This window comes from Strix uralensis, chromosome 14 (genome assembly GCF_047716275.1).
Source record: "Strix uralensis isolate ZFMK-TIS-50842 chromosome 14, bStrUra1, whole genome shotgun sequence".
NCBI lineage: Eukaryota > Metazoa > Chordata > Aves > Strigiformes > Strigidae > Strix > Strix uralensis.
In genome coordinates, this window is record NC_133985.1 from 19,901,009 (window position 1) to 19,916,266 (window position 15,258).

At 39.7% G+C, this 15,258-nt stretch overlaps 1 protein-coding gene across 1 annotated transcript in view; it reads left to right on the forward strand.

Annotated features, from left to right (window-relative positions):
• TRPC7 (transient receptor potential cation channel subfamily C member 7) overlaps positions 1 to 15,258 on the forward strand; it is a 79,523-nt gene that overhangs the window by 16,449 nt on the left and 47,816 nt on the right. The window contains exon 3 of the mRNA XM_074883390.1: positions 14,106 to 14,288. Coding sequence (XP_074739491.1) covers positions 14,106 to 14,288 — 183 coding nt within the window. The remainder of the gene's footprint in view (positions 1 to 14,105; positions 14,289 to 15,258) is intronic.

Sequence of the window (15,258 nt, forward strand, 5' to 3'; positions counted from 1 at the left end):
CTCTTGTATTGTTCTCTTTAAATATTTATAAATTAAGAAACATCCTCTATATTTTGAGAGCTGTTATTGTAAGTGCTCTTTCTATGCCTGTTCTGTGATTAAATAATTTTCTGCCTGGCACATTGCCCAAGCAAAATGGTTTTAAAATGTTGCATGAGAAGAAAATCTCCAAAGCTTTTCAGAGTGGTTTAGAACTGATGCCAAAGCTGTGATGCCTGGAGCTGTCTTGAAAAAAAATACATTTGTATCTGCGAATGTGAAGGTATGTTAGCATCTGTCTGTCTATTCACAGTAAAGCATAGTAGTAGATGTTATGATTCATAGTGAAGGGTATAACTCAGCCATCTACAACCCACACCTGCACCTAGAAAAAATAAGACCATTATTCATGAAAGTTGTAACTCTAGCAACAGTACCAGCCACTGAGCAGTCATATGAAATTGGATCCTGGTCACTGCCTACAAGGTCATTTAACCTACTTTATGGATGATTGAGTGACGCTGTTGTTAAAATCTCCCAGGTAACTTTGGTCAAAAAAGAAAACGAAAACCTATTTAAAAGTTGACAAAATACTTTCTGCAGGGAAATGTTCTCTTTACTCTCCATGAGGAACAAGACCACGTCTCTGTTTTCAAAGAGTGGAGGGGAAAAAAGATCCTTTCAATACATCAAGTAAGAGACAATGAGTCAGTGTAAGGATATTTAACATTTTAATTAATGTCTCAAGAGTTTTGGTCCCCCAAAAAAGTTGTTTGGAGGAAAATTTTGGCATTGGGAGATGACAAGACAGAAGCAACCCTGGAAATATTTGAATCTCCCAGAGAGTACAGCTGGGATACTTTTGTTTCCTGTGATGCTACTGCAAGTGAGACTTTTGGCAGTGCCAATTTGCACACCATCAGTGCAATGTTTATTACCCTTTACAGCTCCTTGGGAAGTAATTTCTAATCCTACTCAGTTAAGGATGAATGGCATTGCAACTGCAGCACTTACAGCTTATTGTTTCCAGTTTGACTGCACATAACAGCCCTAATACTAGAGCAGGGTTTCAGTTTAGGTGAGCAACAAACATGATCGTAAAAAATATAAAATAAAATGGAATCCCCTTATAATCATTAATGGGAGACAACAGATGGATTCACAGGCTGGGTGGGAAGGGGAGAGAAATGGAAACGGTTCACATACCAAAGCAGCACAGCAGCTGCCTCGCCACTGTCAAGCATTTCAGAAGCATTTTCTTGTAGATAAGTTTTAAGCCAAACAGTGTGACATTTTACCAGGTAGAGCATTAAGTGCAAAATCTGGAACCAGTTGGAATTGAACATATTTCAGTTGCTTTAAGGTTATTTTGCTCCTGGGATTTCAGTGTTCCCTTACAAACAAGCAGTCCATCCTCCATCATGAGTGCATTTCTGTCAAGTTGAAAAATCCCTATCAATGGATATGTTTTTAAGGGACCTGAAGGGCAGGAGATGGTAAGAGTGGTGAGCAGAGTTAACTCCCTTACACATAAATAACCCTGGCAGGAATCTGGATCAAAAAAGGGGAAAACCCAGCAATATTAATGTGTTTATTCCTCCCCTACCAGAAATGTCTGACATTAAATTCCTGAATCCAAAGCTTCAACCCTCCAGTAAATGAGTTGCACCGGGGCTGTTGGTGTTCTTTCTCTCTGCATAAATGGCTGGTGAATTTTATTCTTCTTCCTGCTGTAGTGATTATATTGAGTCCAGATTTTCCATGTAGTTCTTGAACCCTGGGTATGATGAGGAATTTAGAAATTAATTTTTGTTATGTAAGGTGACTTTTATAAATCATTCTGAACTGCCAAGACCTAGTGGCAACCAATTTTACTGAGCCATGATTTTCAGTAAATATATTTGTGTGTTTGCCGTCTTGTATAGAGTAACTTGGAGCATATTGAATGTATTCAGAAGAAATGGTTTTAGAGTTGAGAGATCTCCTTTTCATCCTTCTTGAACCTGAACTTTTGATAGTGAATACAAGGTTAGAGTGATTTCCCTTTGATATAGTCAATCTGTGAATATTTTGTCGTCAGGGTGAAGCATAATAAAGCTTGTAACATGTTAATCAGGAATGTAAAGTTTTTTGACTAAATAGAAAGGAATAAACAACTGACATTTTGAGATAATTTGGTGTGTGTGGAGGGGATTTGTATGAAGGCAAGGTTAAATACAGAGTTATATTAAGCTAAAGTTACTGTTATATAAAAGCAAGTGAAATAAGGTTAAATTAAATTAATATAGTGCCCATGCATGCTGTGGAGTCATGTACACCTCACATAGCTGAGTAAAGGACAGTAGGTAGCTGGTGTGAAGATTTAAATGGTATTTAACTGGCTTTTGGGAGCTCTTTTAGCACATGTGATGCTGTGATACTTGTTCCTCACCCTGTTTCTGCTTCTCAGAGACAAGGAGTTAAGAAAATTGTTTGGTTGTAGAGATGACTTTGATTTTAGGAATGAAGATGATTTGCCTGCATTGTGTGAGTCTTTTGTATGCAAGCACTACTCTTCAACAGCTTTTTGAGAACAGATGCTTAGGATGACTCTAACAGATATAATGACTGTCACAAACCCAGCAGACAGGCAACAAATAGTTTTGAAATACTTTCAAAATTTAATTAAACATAAAAAATTCAGCTTGCCATAATGTTATCAATTTCAGATTTTGTATTTTATAACAGCTGTAACATGGGAGAAAAGTCCCAGTAGTTGGCAAAATCATGGTTCATCTGACCATCATATCATCTTCGGTTTTGTTGAAACCATGGTTTCATCCCCACCCTTTGAAAGAAATAAGTACAGTGAAGCTGGTGGACTAACTGGTGGGTCTGGTCCGAGGGAAACCACTGCTCATGGATTCCTCTCTTTATACAAATGAGGAATAATGGATCACATCTTGGATTAAGAGACCCATCACAGCAAACTCATCAAGCAGCAGCTCTATCGGCAGGTAGGGTTTATGCTCTACCACAACCTTTCCCAGCGACCTGCGCTATCCCACAGAAATTTACCTTTGTTTCTTCCATCGCTAAGCAATAAAGGGGAGACAAACTCCTCCGTGCCACCTCCCGCTGCTCCGCCGGCTGCCCAGCCCAAGTGCCAGGGGACTTTCTGGCCGCGCAGGCAGATGGAGGCTGCAGCGGCAGAGCTGAACCGCCCGGGACTGTGCTCAGCTGCGGCCCTCGCTGCCGCTCCAGAGAGGAGCAGCTCGTGTTTCTCTGCCAGGTTTGTGCCAGCTGCTAGTAGCACTGTGATAAATAGGGGGAATGATTTGGCCACTTGCCTGTGTTTAGTTAACAGTGGCAGAGTGTTTTCCTTTCTTACCCGCTGAGTGTGCAAGACAAAATGAATCCTGGTATTCAGAACTGGTGCACCTACTCCATGGTAGCGCAGAGAGGGCTCCTGCCACCTGCAGCCAGATGGTTTGAAAGGAAAGACATGTTGGCCCTTTCCATCCCAGTCACTGGATCCTCTGTAGAGAGTACGAAGCTTGTGTGACTTTGAGCTTGCCCTTACTAGCACACTCACCACGCACCTTAGAGAGTTTTTTCAGAGCACTTACTGATATAAAATTGCAGAGTAATAAAATTACCCTTCCTCTTCCCCTCGGCAATAAATGGTGCCAAGAGAGGGTATACTCTAGGGCGCCAAAGATGAAAACCTTTTTCAGAAAGATGAAATCAAATTATTGGTGAGGAAAACAGACAGAAAGTGATGCTATCCCTATTGCAATATCACTCCAACACGATATTGGTAAGCTTTGTGTTTAATTAGTAACACCAAATGCCCAAGCATTCAGCTAATACCAGTACTGGGTTTTAGGGAATAGTTAGGAGCCGAGCAGTTTATTATGAGCAAGATGACTGGTTTCCAAAGACTGCTGCTCATTATTCATGTTGGGCAAGGATATCTACTGGAACTACAAATGAGCATAATTAAGACTATTGCTCTGAATAGAATAATAATACTAGATCAGCAGATGGGAGAATGGAGTCAGGTACGTTTATCCAAGGCACCGTAGGGAATTAATATCGTATTAATGAGTGTAAATGAAGTAACACATTCTGAGGATCTCAAGTCCAACATTAAAGAGGATGCAGATGAAAGTGATTTACTTTATCCCTCATTGTGTTGTTAATTGTTGTTATTGTAGATAATTATAATGAACACATCCTCACTGCATCTAGGCAGAATATCCACTGGATTGTGGGTAAACAGGAATGGTATACAAACAATGTTACATTGCCACGAAATGGTGCTAGGTACTTTAGTGTCTATGGTTTTTTGGCATTTACGTGATCAAAAATGGCAAATTCATGGAATATAATCTGTTGCAGGGAACTTTACACCACTGCAGTGTGGAAACTGCTCATTGCCAAGTGTGTTATTTCATTGTCACTATCCAAGCCCCAGGATTTGGACAGAGAAATGTAATTATACACTTATATTCATATTTTTGCTTAAGAAAGTGCTGCAACATCACTTCTAAGTCTGCTCTTCTTAGAGAGAGGACGATGTCCATATGGTCAAGAGTGCTCTGTGCCAGGACTCTGCAGCTGGGATCATATTTTTACGAAGTGCTCGGTTGCTGCTTAGGTGCTGTGGGGACCAGAATTTCATCCACTCTGATGCTTGTGACTAGTTTTCCAAGGAGCTGTTGTTGCTGGACATTGGGAACTGTGGTAGTTGGCTGTTTGAGATCTAGAAGACATATGGTTATTTTAGTTATCGATAATAAGTTGCATATGGCTCTCAATTAAGCCAGCATTCAATTGCAGGCTGAATTTGGAAGGAGTCTTTCTCCTGATATGCAGGTGTAGTTTGTAGCCAAAATTTCCAGGAGAGATGGGACTCATAGCACCTTTGAGCATATAAATGTGTTCCTTAAGCAAGCTTAAAGTGCCAAATTTAGCTCAGCTTAGAGGATAAACGTAGCTGTGTTAAGCAAATAATTGCTTTAAATTTAAATCCATTATTTTCTCCCTGTTTTTCCTATCTGGTTTTCAGGAAATCTAAGGGTTTCAAGCAGCTGAGCTGAAAAGAGCCACACAATTGAAGGAGAGCGGCTAATGCATTTAACACAAGGAAACTATCTATTCAGTCTCATATTGTATAGGAAATGTGGATTCTTCCTCAGGAGCTTGTAACAGATGGGTCAGGAATGTAATAAACATGGGAAAATGCCAGAGAGAAAAAGTATGGATGGCATGTGAAATGAGGAGCTTGGCCCAGAGGTAACTTCTGTGCTTTGATACGTCGATCACATCAGAGCTGCAGATTTGCTGCCCACCATCTCATGTGTAAGTGCTCTGTTGGAAACAGAATAGGTAGCAAGAAGAAGTGAACCCCAACACTGCGTTGGACTCTTGCCCTTGTGAAATGCATCCGGGGCTACAAGAGGAATTTTTTTCTGCATGACAATAAAAGCAAGGTTGAGATAAATGTTCCTCTAATGCAAGGGGTATTTGCATTTTTGAAAATAAAAAAAGCTGTTTGTCAATGCTCTGTTCCCACACAAGGAGCAAGCAAATATTTGAAAATGATGGAGAGGGATTTGCAGTCTTGCACTGCATCATCATGAGCTTGATTTTACTGCTGACATTAGCAGATCCTAAACTCTTCTTCACCAAGAGAACTAGCAGAGTATTCTTTAGAAATGGGTAGTTGGTGTTTAGAAAAGAGAAGCTGTTGACAGAACACAGGGAGACAGACCCTCTCCTTCACTGAAAGTGTGCATTTTGCATGCCAAAGCATTTAGTTAATACCTCTGTATAGTCTGTCCTCTTTATGTGACATCCAGGGACTTGATATTTTATCTTCCCAAAACAGGTGTTTCAGCATAAAAATTCAAATGAGCTTGGGAAAATCTTCAAGAAGGTAAAAAAACCCCACCTTTTAATTAGTTGAGGAATGAAAAGCATGTGGCTTATTTGTGACATGGGTTTGAAAACCAGCTGAGATGATATGAAAGAGAAGTACATCAAACACCAAATGCCATCTTATGCTGAAAAGCTGCTATGCTAACCTTGAGATTTTAAATGCTCTAATTTTAAAAAATTATTGTCAACCGACATAATTTCTGTTCTAAGTATATTTAAATATCTTCAGAGACTTGGAATAGGGTGTTAGTTCTCCACTGAATAGCACTGATGTTTCTGCACACATGCGTGCTACGGAGATACTCAGTAATGGTACTTGTCAGGAAGAAGGTGACATTGTGGGAGATGGAGGTGTTCTTACAGCAACTTCTTAGACACGTATTAAAAAAAAAGACTGTACTCTATTCAGGGTGAGAACTTTAAATAAGTCAAGTGATCCACTAATTTCAGTGTAGAGAGAGTTCACATGTACAGGAAACTTATTTTAAGTTTCAAATAGAAAAAATTCAATATAAGTAATAAAAGTTGAGAGTGGACTGATCCTGAAATTTCTTACGCTAAGGAATCTAAAACTTTGGCTAAAGAGTCAGGAACTGTGTTCAACCTCAGTCCTTAGCTTTCTTCTAGGATTATGTGAATGGATTCCCCAAATAATCCATCCATTAATTTTAGATTAAAAAAGAAACAAATACATTTTAAAGAATTGTTTCAAGGGGATATCAAAGTGAAGTATTTTGCATTTTCCAATGTTTTTATTGACGGAAAGTGCTTGCAAAATTTATTCATTGGTTTTGGTCCTGCAGAAGCTCTGTTTATCACAAAGCCAAACAAATTCCCAGAAACAATTATCAGTAGAGTTAGTAGATACATAACAGCTAGAGCCCAAGAGTAGAAACAAAACAGGGAGGTGCAAACTTATCCCTTCTGCTGCTTTTGCCAGTTCCCACTTTAAAGCTCTTGGAAGGTTATTGTTGAAGGTTACACATATGCCTGAACCTGTGAAGGATGCTGTAAAAGCACAGTAACAAATTTTAAGGGAATTTTTAACTCCACCACAGAAATCATTAACAGCATTTTGGCTAGCTTCTTTAAGGATCTGATATATCTGTCAGTCAATAGGTATAAGGTGAAATCCGAAGTCAGTGGTTTGATTGATTTCTTACTGCCCTATCCCCTTGTTGAAGGAATATGCTGTCTCAGAGATCAGCTTCTGCAGTGCATATGAACACATGAATTGCAGCTAGAAAGCCTAACCTATTGAGGAGAAAAAAAGAGCCACAAAAACAAATTTCTTATGGTAAATCAGTCATTGCAACTGCCATTTAAATCCTTGTAATGATGCAAGGGATGTTATTTTCATGGCTCATTGGAAGCCACACAATTTTTTGTCCTCAGTCAAAACATACTGTTATTTTCTGGGCTTCTTCGGCCAAAAATAATGCCAACACAGACAGCACTGTCTGTTTTGTCCTTGGGCTCTTTTATTGGACATGTCTATTCGTGTCTCCTGACGCTCCCTCACGGGATTTAAAATCACCCTTTGCCTGGCGGTGCTGCCCCTCTGCTGCGCCATGCTGCAGCCTGGCACTCCTCAGAGAGCAAACAGTTGCCGTGTTTCTCTTGGCTTCATTCAGAAAGGTCCAAATTGCTTGGAAAGCAACAGAGATACACTTTTGAAATGTCAAACTCTTGTATTTGAACAGATTGCTTATTATATTATGCTCACTGGGGGTGAAGAAGTCAAGGTCTGGATCATTGAAAAAATGAACCAGTGGCGTCTGTTGCTACTTCCAGATATACTGAGCAACGTGCACCTGAGTACTGAAATCTTTTAAATGAGCATTTGTCTTTATTTTCAGAGACATGCCCGCTGAATATGACACAGTACACCCCAAGCTCCAAAAAATCATTGATGTGATGTGCTGCCACTTAAGAAGCGAGAACATAAAAATACTTGATGTTGTACTTTCTGGAAAATTAACTGTACAGCCTTTGCAGAGTCTGTGCATGTAGGCATTTAGTCTGGAAACAATAGAAATGCACTCAGCTGTGTCAGCAGTTATGTGCACAGTCAACAGGGCTCTTTGGAAGGGATGCTCAGTGCACTTCAGAAGATAACGTGGTTACATGAGCAGGATCAGTGCAGGGCCCTTTCTTAGCATCTCCTCTCATCGCCTTCTCTCCCACAGGCCTTCTTCATTCCTAAACATATGGCCAGTCACAGACAGTGTAAATACCCAGAAGGAAATTTGTCCAACAGCTTCTAAACTGGCTTGTACATATTTCATGTGATATCTAATTGGTAAATATTTATAAGCATTTTGAATATTTGACAAGATGGTTTATTTAAAAATTTTGTTTCAAATCTAGCATGTAATATTACTGGCTTTCTCTCCCCCTCCTTTCTCTCATCTTTGTTTTCCTTCTAGAAGTGTTTTTATTTGAGGGAATTTTGTATTCATGTTTACAGAATTCTTTTATTTTCTGATGTTTCTTCTCAAAATGTTAATCTAAGCAATGCAATATTTCTTTTTGTGATGTATGTGTATGTATGTATGATGTGTATTAAATACAAAGAGCCAAGAGCTTCAAGGAAACATAGGAGGCTCTGTGCAACGTGCCTACAGCTCTCATTTACACAGCAAATGTAATGCTACCCAGAAATGCCAGCTTTACTGCCGAGTACACAGCTCCTGCGTTGCTCACAGACGGGGGGTTGGATTCAGTGGATATGTGCCTTGCAGTTAATCTGTGAACACACTGAGGGTGCGTGGAGCTTTCTGGTGCTATGATACCCCAGTCACAGGTGGTGGGCGTTCACGTCCATTAGATCTGGAAGTCTTGGATTTGTGTGGAAACCCTCAAATTCCAGTGGAGCAGGTTTATAAGACAAACAATACACAATGGACAGATCCCTTGAGAAGTGGTGGTTTTAATATATAGGCATCATCCTGCATCTGCTCCCCTTTTCCTCATTTTATTTGGAAAAAAACCCAACCCTGTATTTTTAAGCATTAGGTTGCAGTTTTTTCTAGAAAAAGGTGTGTAGACTAAATCATTATGAGCCAGATATGTGGTTATATATTCAAAGGGAAAGTCATCTATGATCAGAAGTCTCAACCTGAAGTTTTAGTATAGGCTAACAGAGCAATTAGTTGTATACAGGATATCAGTAAAGACTGTGCAACTTGGAATTATGTCCGCTTAGAATATCTATTGATGGGTTGTTGTTCCCGTCCTGCTCTTTATGGATGTTATTTGGAAGCAATTATTAGAGTGAATTTAATTAAATTTCCTAACTGGTGACATATGGAGTGGTTTTCATGAATGGTGCAATTGTACAGGTTGTTCTGTATTTGCGTGCCGTGCGCTGCCCTGTGGCTCTGTGGCTCCATTTCCAGTAACAACTCTGCAGTGACTAACCTACAACGATTACAACCAAAAAAACCTGCAGGTTGTCTGACAAACTCATCCCACTTCAAAATTCCTGAAGCCTGAAAGAAGATTGCTTCAGTGCTTCCCTGAAACAATGCTTGCAAGGATTTCATCAGCATCAGCAGGACTTAAACATAAACCCAAGTGTGTTCCTGAATCTGGGACTGGGAAGGTAGTTTGTAATTGCATATAAAACTGTTGGATCCTCTGAGTTTCTGAACCACCGGCCCCACTCCAGTTTCTGGTGAAAGCTCATCTGCACTGAGGGGTTCAGCAAATCTCAGACCTACTCACTATATGTTGCAGCATCGAGGCCAGACATCTCTATGTGCTGTCCAAGATGCACCTGCAGTGCTGGCATCTCAGAGGTGGGCTCCCAGGGATGAGGTTCCTTTTCAATCCTTGACTGTGATTGCTTTTCAAATAGCTTTATTTTTTTCATTAACTAGCCAAGATAGGTTGCTGGTCTTACTTTTTCTCATTTCACTTAACTTTTTACTCAGACTGCATCCCGCTGACCTGAAACAGCTCTTTTCTGAAGAAATCTGGGTGGTTTTGAACAGATGTGGAGACATGACAGAGTTCATTTAGAACATAATCAACAGATAATAATAGGGTACTCAGAGAAATTGCAGTGAATGACAAGTACCATCAGCCTTTTCAAAACAGCTAAATTAGACATTTTTAACTCCACATGCACAACAGTGTTAGAAGAAGCAGGAAATGACTAATTTGGAATCCTTTTATTATGTTCTAGTTTTTAAAAAATTATATTGTAACATTCTCAAGCATTATCCTGATCCTTCTCTGCTCTCGCTGTCTCTATAGGAAATAAAATACTGTTCCATGTGTTATTTGAAGAAGACTGGCTGTCTTGTGTACTTAGTTGTATCCTTCATCTTCCTCCCTGAAGCTCGACAGCATTCATCTTGTCAGGATGAGGCCCCAGCTTCCCTCATGTACTATTTGCAGTTTTCATTACTGTAAAGATCCATCTGGTTTATGAAACTCATAATCCTCAGACCTCTATAGTGTGGTAGCTAATAGGAGTAGGAAGGTTTGGGTCATTGTCTTTGCCTATGTCTGTTTTCACAATGCTGCCGAGAGGACTGAGATGGATTTTGTGTCTCCAGCTGTAAGTTTCTTGTTGCGGTGGGAGGGAGGACACCCACTTGCAGCCCACTGCCTGGCCAGGCTTGCAACCACCACGGTTCCCCCCAGAAATGTGTTTAGACTGGGAGGGCTGTGAAGTGCCAAGTTTGGGGGTCAAACCTGGCTGGCAGAGGCAGCGGTGAAATGGGGACTGGCCCTTTGCACCCCAAGACACAGCGGCCGCCTGTCACTCTGTCTCCTGGCAGAGTCACCGGGAGCCCTCAGGGCTCCAATCTTCAAAAACCTTGGTGCAACAAAAAGTAACTAGAAATGCATCCTGGTTCCATCTTCCCCTCTTCTTCCTGACTCTTCCACCCTTCACTAACCCTTGCCCTGGGGCTGCAGCCTTCTGTCTTACACAAAAGCGAGCCCCACCGCTGTCACAGCACCCCTTTGTGGAGGGGGTGCAGGATCTCAGATGCTTCCAAATGGGTGAAATACAGGCAATTTATACAGCACTGGCACATGCACCAATATAGCTTGCACGCAGCTTGTAAACCTTCTTGGCTTCCTTGAGTTTTTTTACCGTGCGTCATGACTTGCAATTCAGTATTTTATATGTAGGTAGGTAATTTCTGCTTGCATCATCAAAGCTACACTATGCAAGCCAGGATCAGGAGAAGCTTGGCTGTCAGTCTCCAGTTAATCTCAGTTTCTAGTAAAGATACAGCCAATAACCTGTGCTTGCAAAGGGAAAAGCACTGACACGAGGAGAGTCACTGAGTGGCTGTGTTCTCACAGACAGACTGAACAGGATCTTCTGTGCTGACCCTGAGCATTAAAGAAGCCAGAACAAAGGTGACAAATGCTTTTGTAAAAGGGATCATCAGAAGACACAGCAGGTTCAGCGATCATTGAGGCTTGTCTTAACACCTGAGCAAAGTCTCCTGAGAGCAGTAAACTGCTCTTCTGCCTGGCTGAAAGGGACTTGTTTTATTTTATTTTATTTATTTTATTCTTTATATAGCCTGTATCTTGGGTAGACTCTGTTGCTGTTTGTGTCTACTTAAAATTTAGAGTAAATAATTTTGAACAGAAAAATCATTCATAATCTCTGCAAATGTACAGAACCAGTAAAAACATTAGGCTTGGAGATGTGAATAAAGTTGGGTCTTGATGGAGTTTGCCAGCTGGGAGCCATCCATTTACAGTTGCTTTAGAAGCACTTTCCTAGTTGCTAACTGAACTGCTTTCCTTAAAGAAAGCAGAAGAGGAAAAATAATCTGAGCTAATACAGACTAGTTGTTCAGATGATGTGGAATGGTGATGAGAATTACCTAAAATGTGCTGGCTAAGAGACAAGCTTGTGAACTTTCCAAACAGTATGTAGAGAATGGTATTAAAGCTTAGCAGAGTTCTTACCCTTGTTTGTTTTTTTTTTTTTTTTTAATTATGTGTCTTCATTACCTGTGGGAGCTAGGTATTTCATTCTCAGCCTACATCTATTTTCAGATCTATCTATATTTGCTGTCCTTCACAATTCCTGTAGTTACTTCCAGACTGATATTTTTGTTTGGGCATCTATTCTCTCGATGAACACAGAAGAACAAGCTTTTTATTTATTGAAATTCATCTTTGTATGGTGAAGATTAAAGCACAGAATTGATTAGAGAAGCACAAAATTGATTAGAGAGAAGTGCTTTGAACCCATAAAGTACAATCTGTCTTTCATTTACATTTCAGGCCTTACTTCACCCCATATTTGATAACATTCACTCTACAAACCCTGTCTCCCCAAAATACTGAGATACTAGATTTAGATGCAAATGTACAATCATTTTCTGCCTGAACCTTGAGGACATCTTAAATCTTAATGCACTAAATTAGCACATTTATGGACATCTTGATGCCCCAGTTTCTGCAATGGGGCATGCACCTGCCCTACCAGAGATAAACACCTGCTTGTTGTTATATTATGTCTCCTTTTAATGAAGATTTGAAGTTCTTGCTGATCTCCGTTTATGAACACCCCAATTAGAATATGTGGTCTGATTACAGCACTCAAGGAGGAAAAGGAAAGCCCAGATTTCAACCTTTTTGATAGATAAGAGGATGTAAACATACAAGTTCCACCTTGCAGAAGGTCTCACCACTAAAATACAGGCTATTCCCCAGCTCTCCTCCTCAGCCCCTTCTCCTAAACACCTATCAGAAATGGCATCTTCCCGTTTCTGCGAGAATGCTTTAATTCCAGCCCTGAAGGGCTTTCTGGTTCCCTGAGACTATTGAATTTTTCTGTGCTGAGTGAAACATCTCTTCAGAGCCTTCAGCATACAGGACAGGATAGTAAGAAAAGTTGGGACACACACACACACATTAGAAGAAACCTCAAACCTATTACAAAGTCATTAAACCAACTTTTAAAAAAAATATTCATTATCAAGAGCATCTCAGTTCTGAAGGGGAAAAATTGTCCAAGGAATTTTTGCCATCCCTAGCATCATATTTTAGACAGTGCTGTTCTATCTAATTAATGAATGTTTGCATAGTGCTTTGAGATTTTTGCCTAAGAAGGATGGCTAATATAGTGCTATGTGTAATGGTTAGAATTAATAATTTAGAAAACATAGGAATACAAAGCCAGGTTACTCTTATCATTTCATCAAAGACAGGTTTAACTATGTTCTTTTTTTAGCTGCTGGCTTAATTAGATAAGCTGCTGAATTTAATTAACTCATCAAACCCAATTTGAAAAGATCTCTCAAGTCAGTAAGAGCTTGTCTTATGCTTATTATTTCTATTTGTTGCATTGAGTCTTTAATATCACCATTTTATTAGGATATTAATGATAGCCTTAATTGTGTTCTAATTTACTGCATTTACTCAGATGATGGCATTTTCTTCATCTTTTAAGTGTCAGCATGTGAAAATCAATCACAATTTAAGGCATTGAAATTGCTCTTCTAGCCCTCTATCAAGTCAGCTACATACTATCTCTTGTCCCAAAAGCGTAATTTGGGTTTGCAAGGTGAAATTATTTCATAGGAAATCATGTTGAGTTTCTGAAGTCCCATTTCCTGGAGAAGTGTTATGACAAAAATGATCCTCTAGATGATCTTTCGAGACTGTTTAACTAAATTGTTAGGTAATAAATTTGAAAGTAGTATTACAGCTATATTAATTTATTTGAACACATGTGTATATGATGCTCCAGCTTGTTGTACCAGGCTGAAACTCCTTGAAAGTTACTAAAGAAAGAATTACTAGCAAATAATCTAAATTGTAAAATTTGCTGTAAATTCTAACCCATTAGCAGGACCTTTGTTTGGCCGTCTTTTCATATTTGTAGAAGATATGCCACACGGAGAAGAGAGATAAGGCGATTGCTTAAAATCAAAATTTCCCTATAAATTATTTACTTGTTGTTCTGTAAAGCATGCTGTATTGTAATGTAAACTATGCTGCTGATAGAAACATTACTAATTAAGTCTGGAGGAGTTCATGTATATTTGTGGAAAGCTAGAGACGCTACATCTGGGGTGAAAACAAGTGCTTTCTTACTATTCCAGCCAGTAGTTTTGCAGAAGTAACCTTGCTCACAATTGCGCTCTCTTGCTTTTGTTCATTTGAGGCATGCACAATTAAATAACTAGTTTTTCCCTGTTTTCCCTTAGAACGACTATAGGAAGCTATCTATGCAATGCAAGGACTTTGTTGTGGGGGTGCTGGACCTGTGCAGAGACACCGAAGAAGTAGAGGCTATTCTGAATGGAGATGTGAACGTACATTTGTGCCCTGAGCACCACCGGCCAAGTCTGAGCAGGATTAAACTTGCTATTAAATACGAGGTCAAAAAGGTAAGTTATTTCTTTGGGTCCCTGGTGAATGTGTCTTCATGTCTAAATTATGCTTCCTTGATGTCACCTGAAAAATAATAAATGAAAGATAGATTTCAGTGGGACCATGACTGTCCCTAAACATGTATTGGTTTATGGTTTGATTTACATTTTCTCAGATGCTTTAATATGGAGAAGGCTATTTGCAAAGGGCATATTACAGCAGCTATGGCATTTATTTTAAAGTGATAGAGATGGATGTATAGACTGCCCAAGGGCCTGATCATAGCGCACAGCGCTTCTTGGGCAGGTCATGACTATGAATCTCTGAAGACTTCAGCAGGGACCAAAAGTTGTTACCATACCAAACTGAGGGTCTTCCTTCCTTCACTGTGATTTACATGAAGGTGAGGGATGAACCCAGCAGATGCTGTGGCATCTTTGGCCACAGATTATAAAATTAGAGAATTTAGTCCATATCCTCCCCATTCCCAAACCATCTGTCTTTCCTTCAAACTAGATCTTCTGCTTTGACTGAGGTAACAGCTGGATGCTGCAGCCTGATTGAGGTCAGCAGACCAAGCTTCATGTCTCACCTGTCTGCTCTCTAATGCTCCCTGACCACCTAGCTCTGATCCACATCTCGTGTTAGTTAGCCTCCAAAGCCTCTTGCACCCATCAAAAATATTACCTTTTCTGTTATGTCACAGTAAGAACATATATGAAAAGTAACAATTTTATCATAGTCAAGACCCTTTACTGCAGTGTGATGGAAAGTGGAATTTAAATTTTTAAAAAAGAAGTTTTGCAATTTTTATTCAGAATTAAGTCAAAACCTCAAAAAATAAGTTCTGATTAACTTGGAATATTGGGGTTATTTAAAAGCATGTGAAAGATAAACATTGATAAACAGTGATAGATTCCCAGCTTCCACTCTCCTAAAGCTCCAGATGTGTATTCTAAGAGTTCAGATTTCCCCAAATCTACAAAA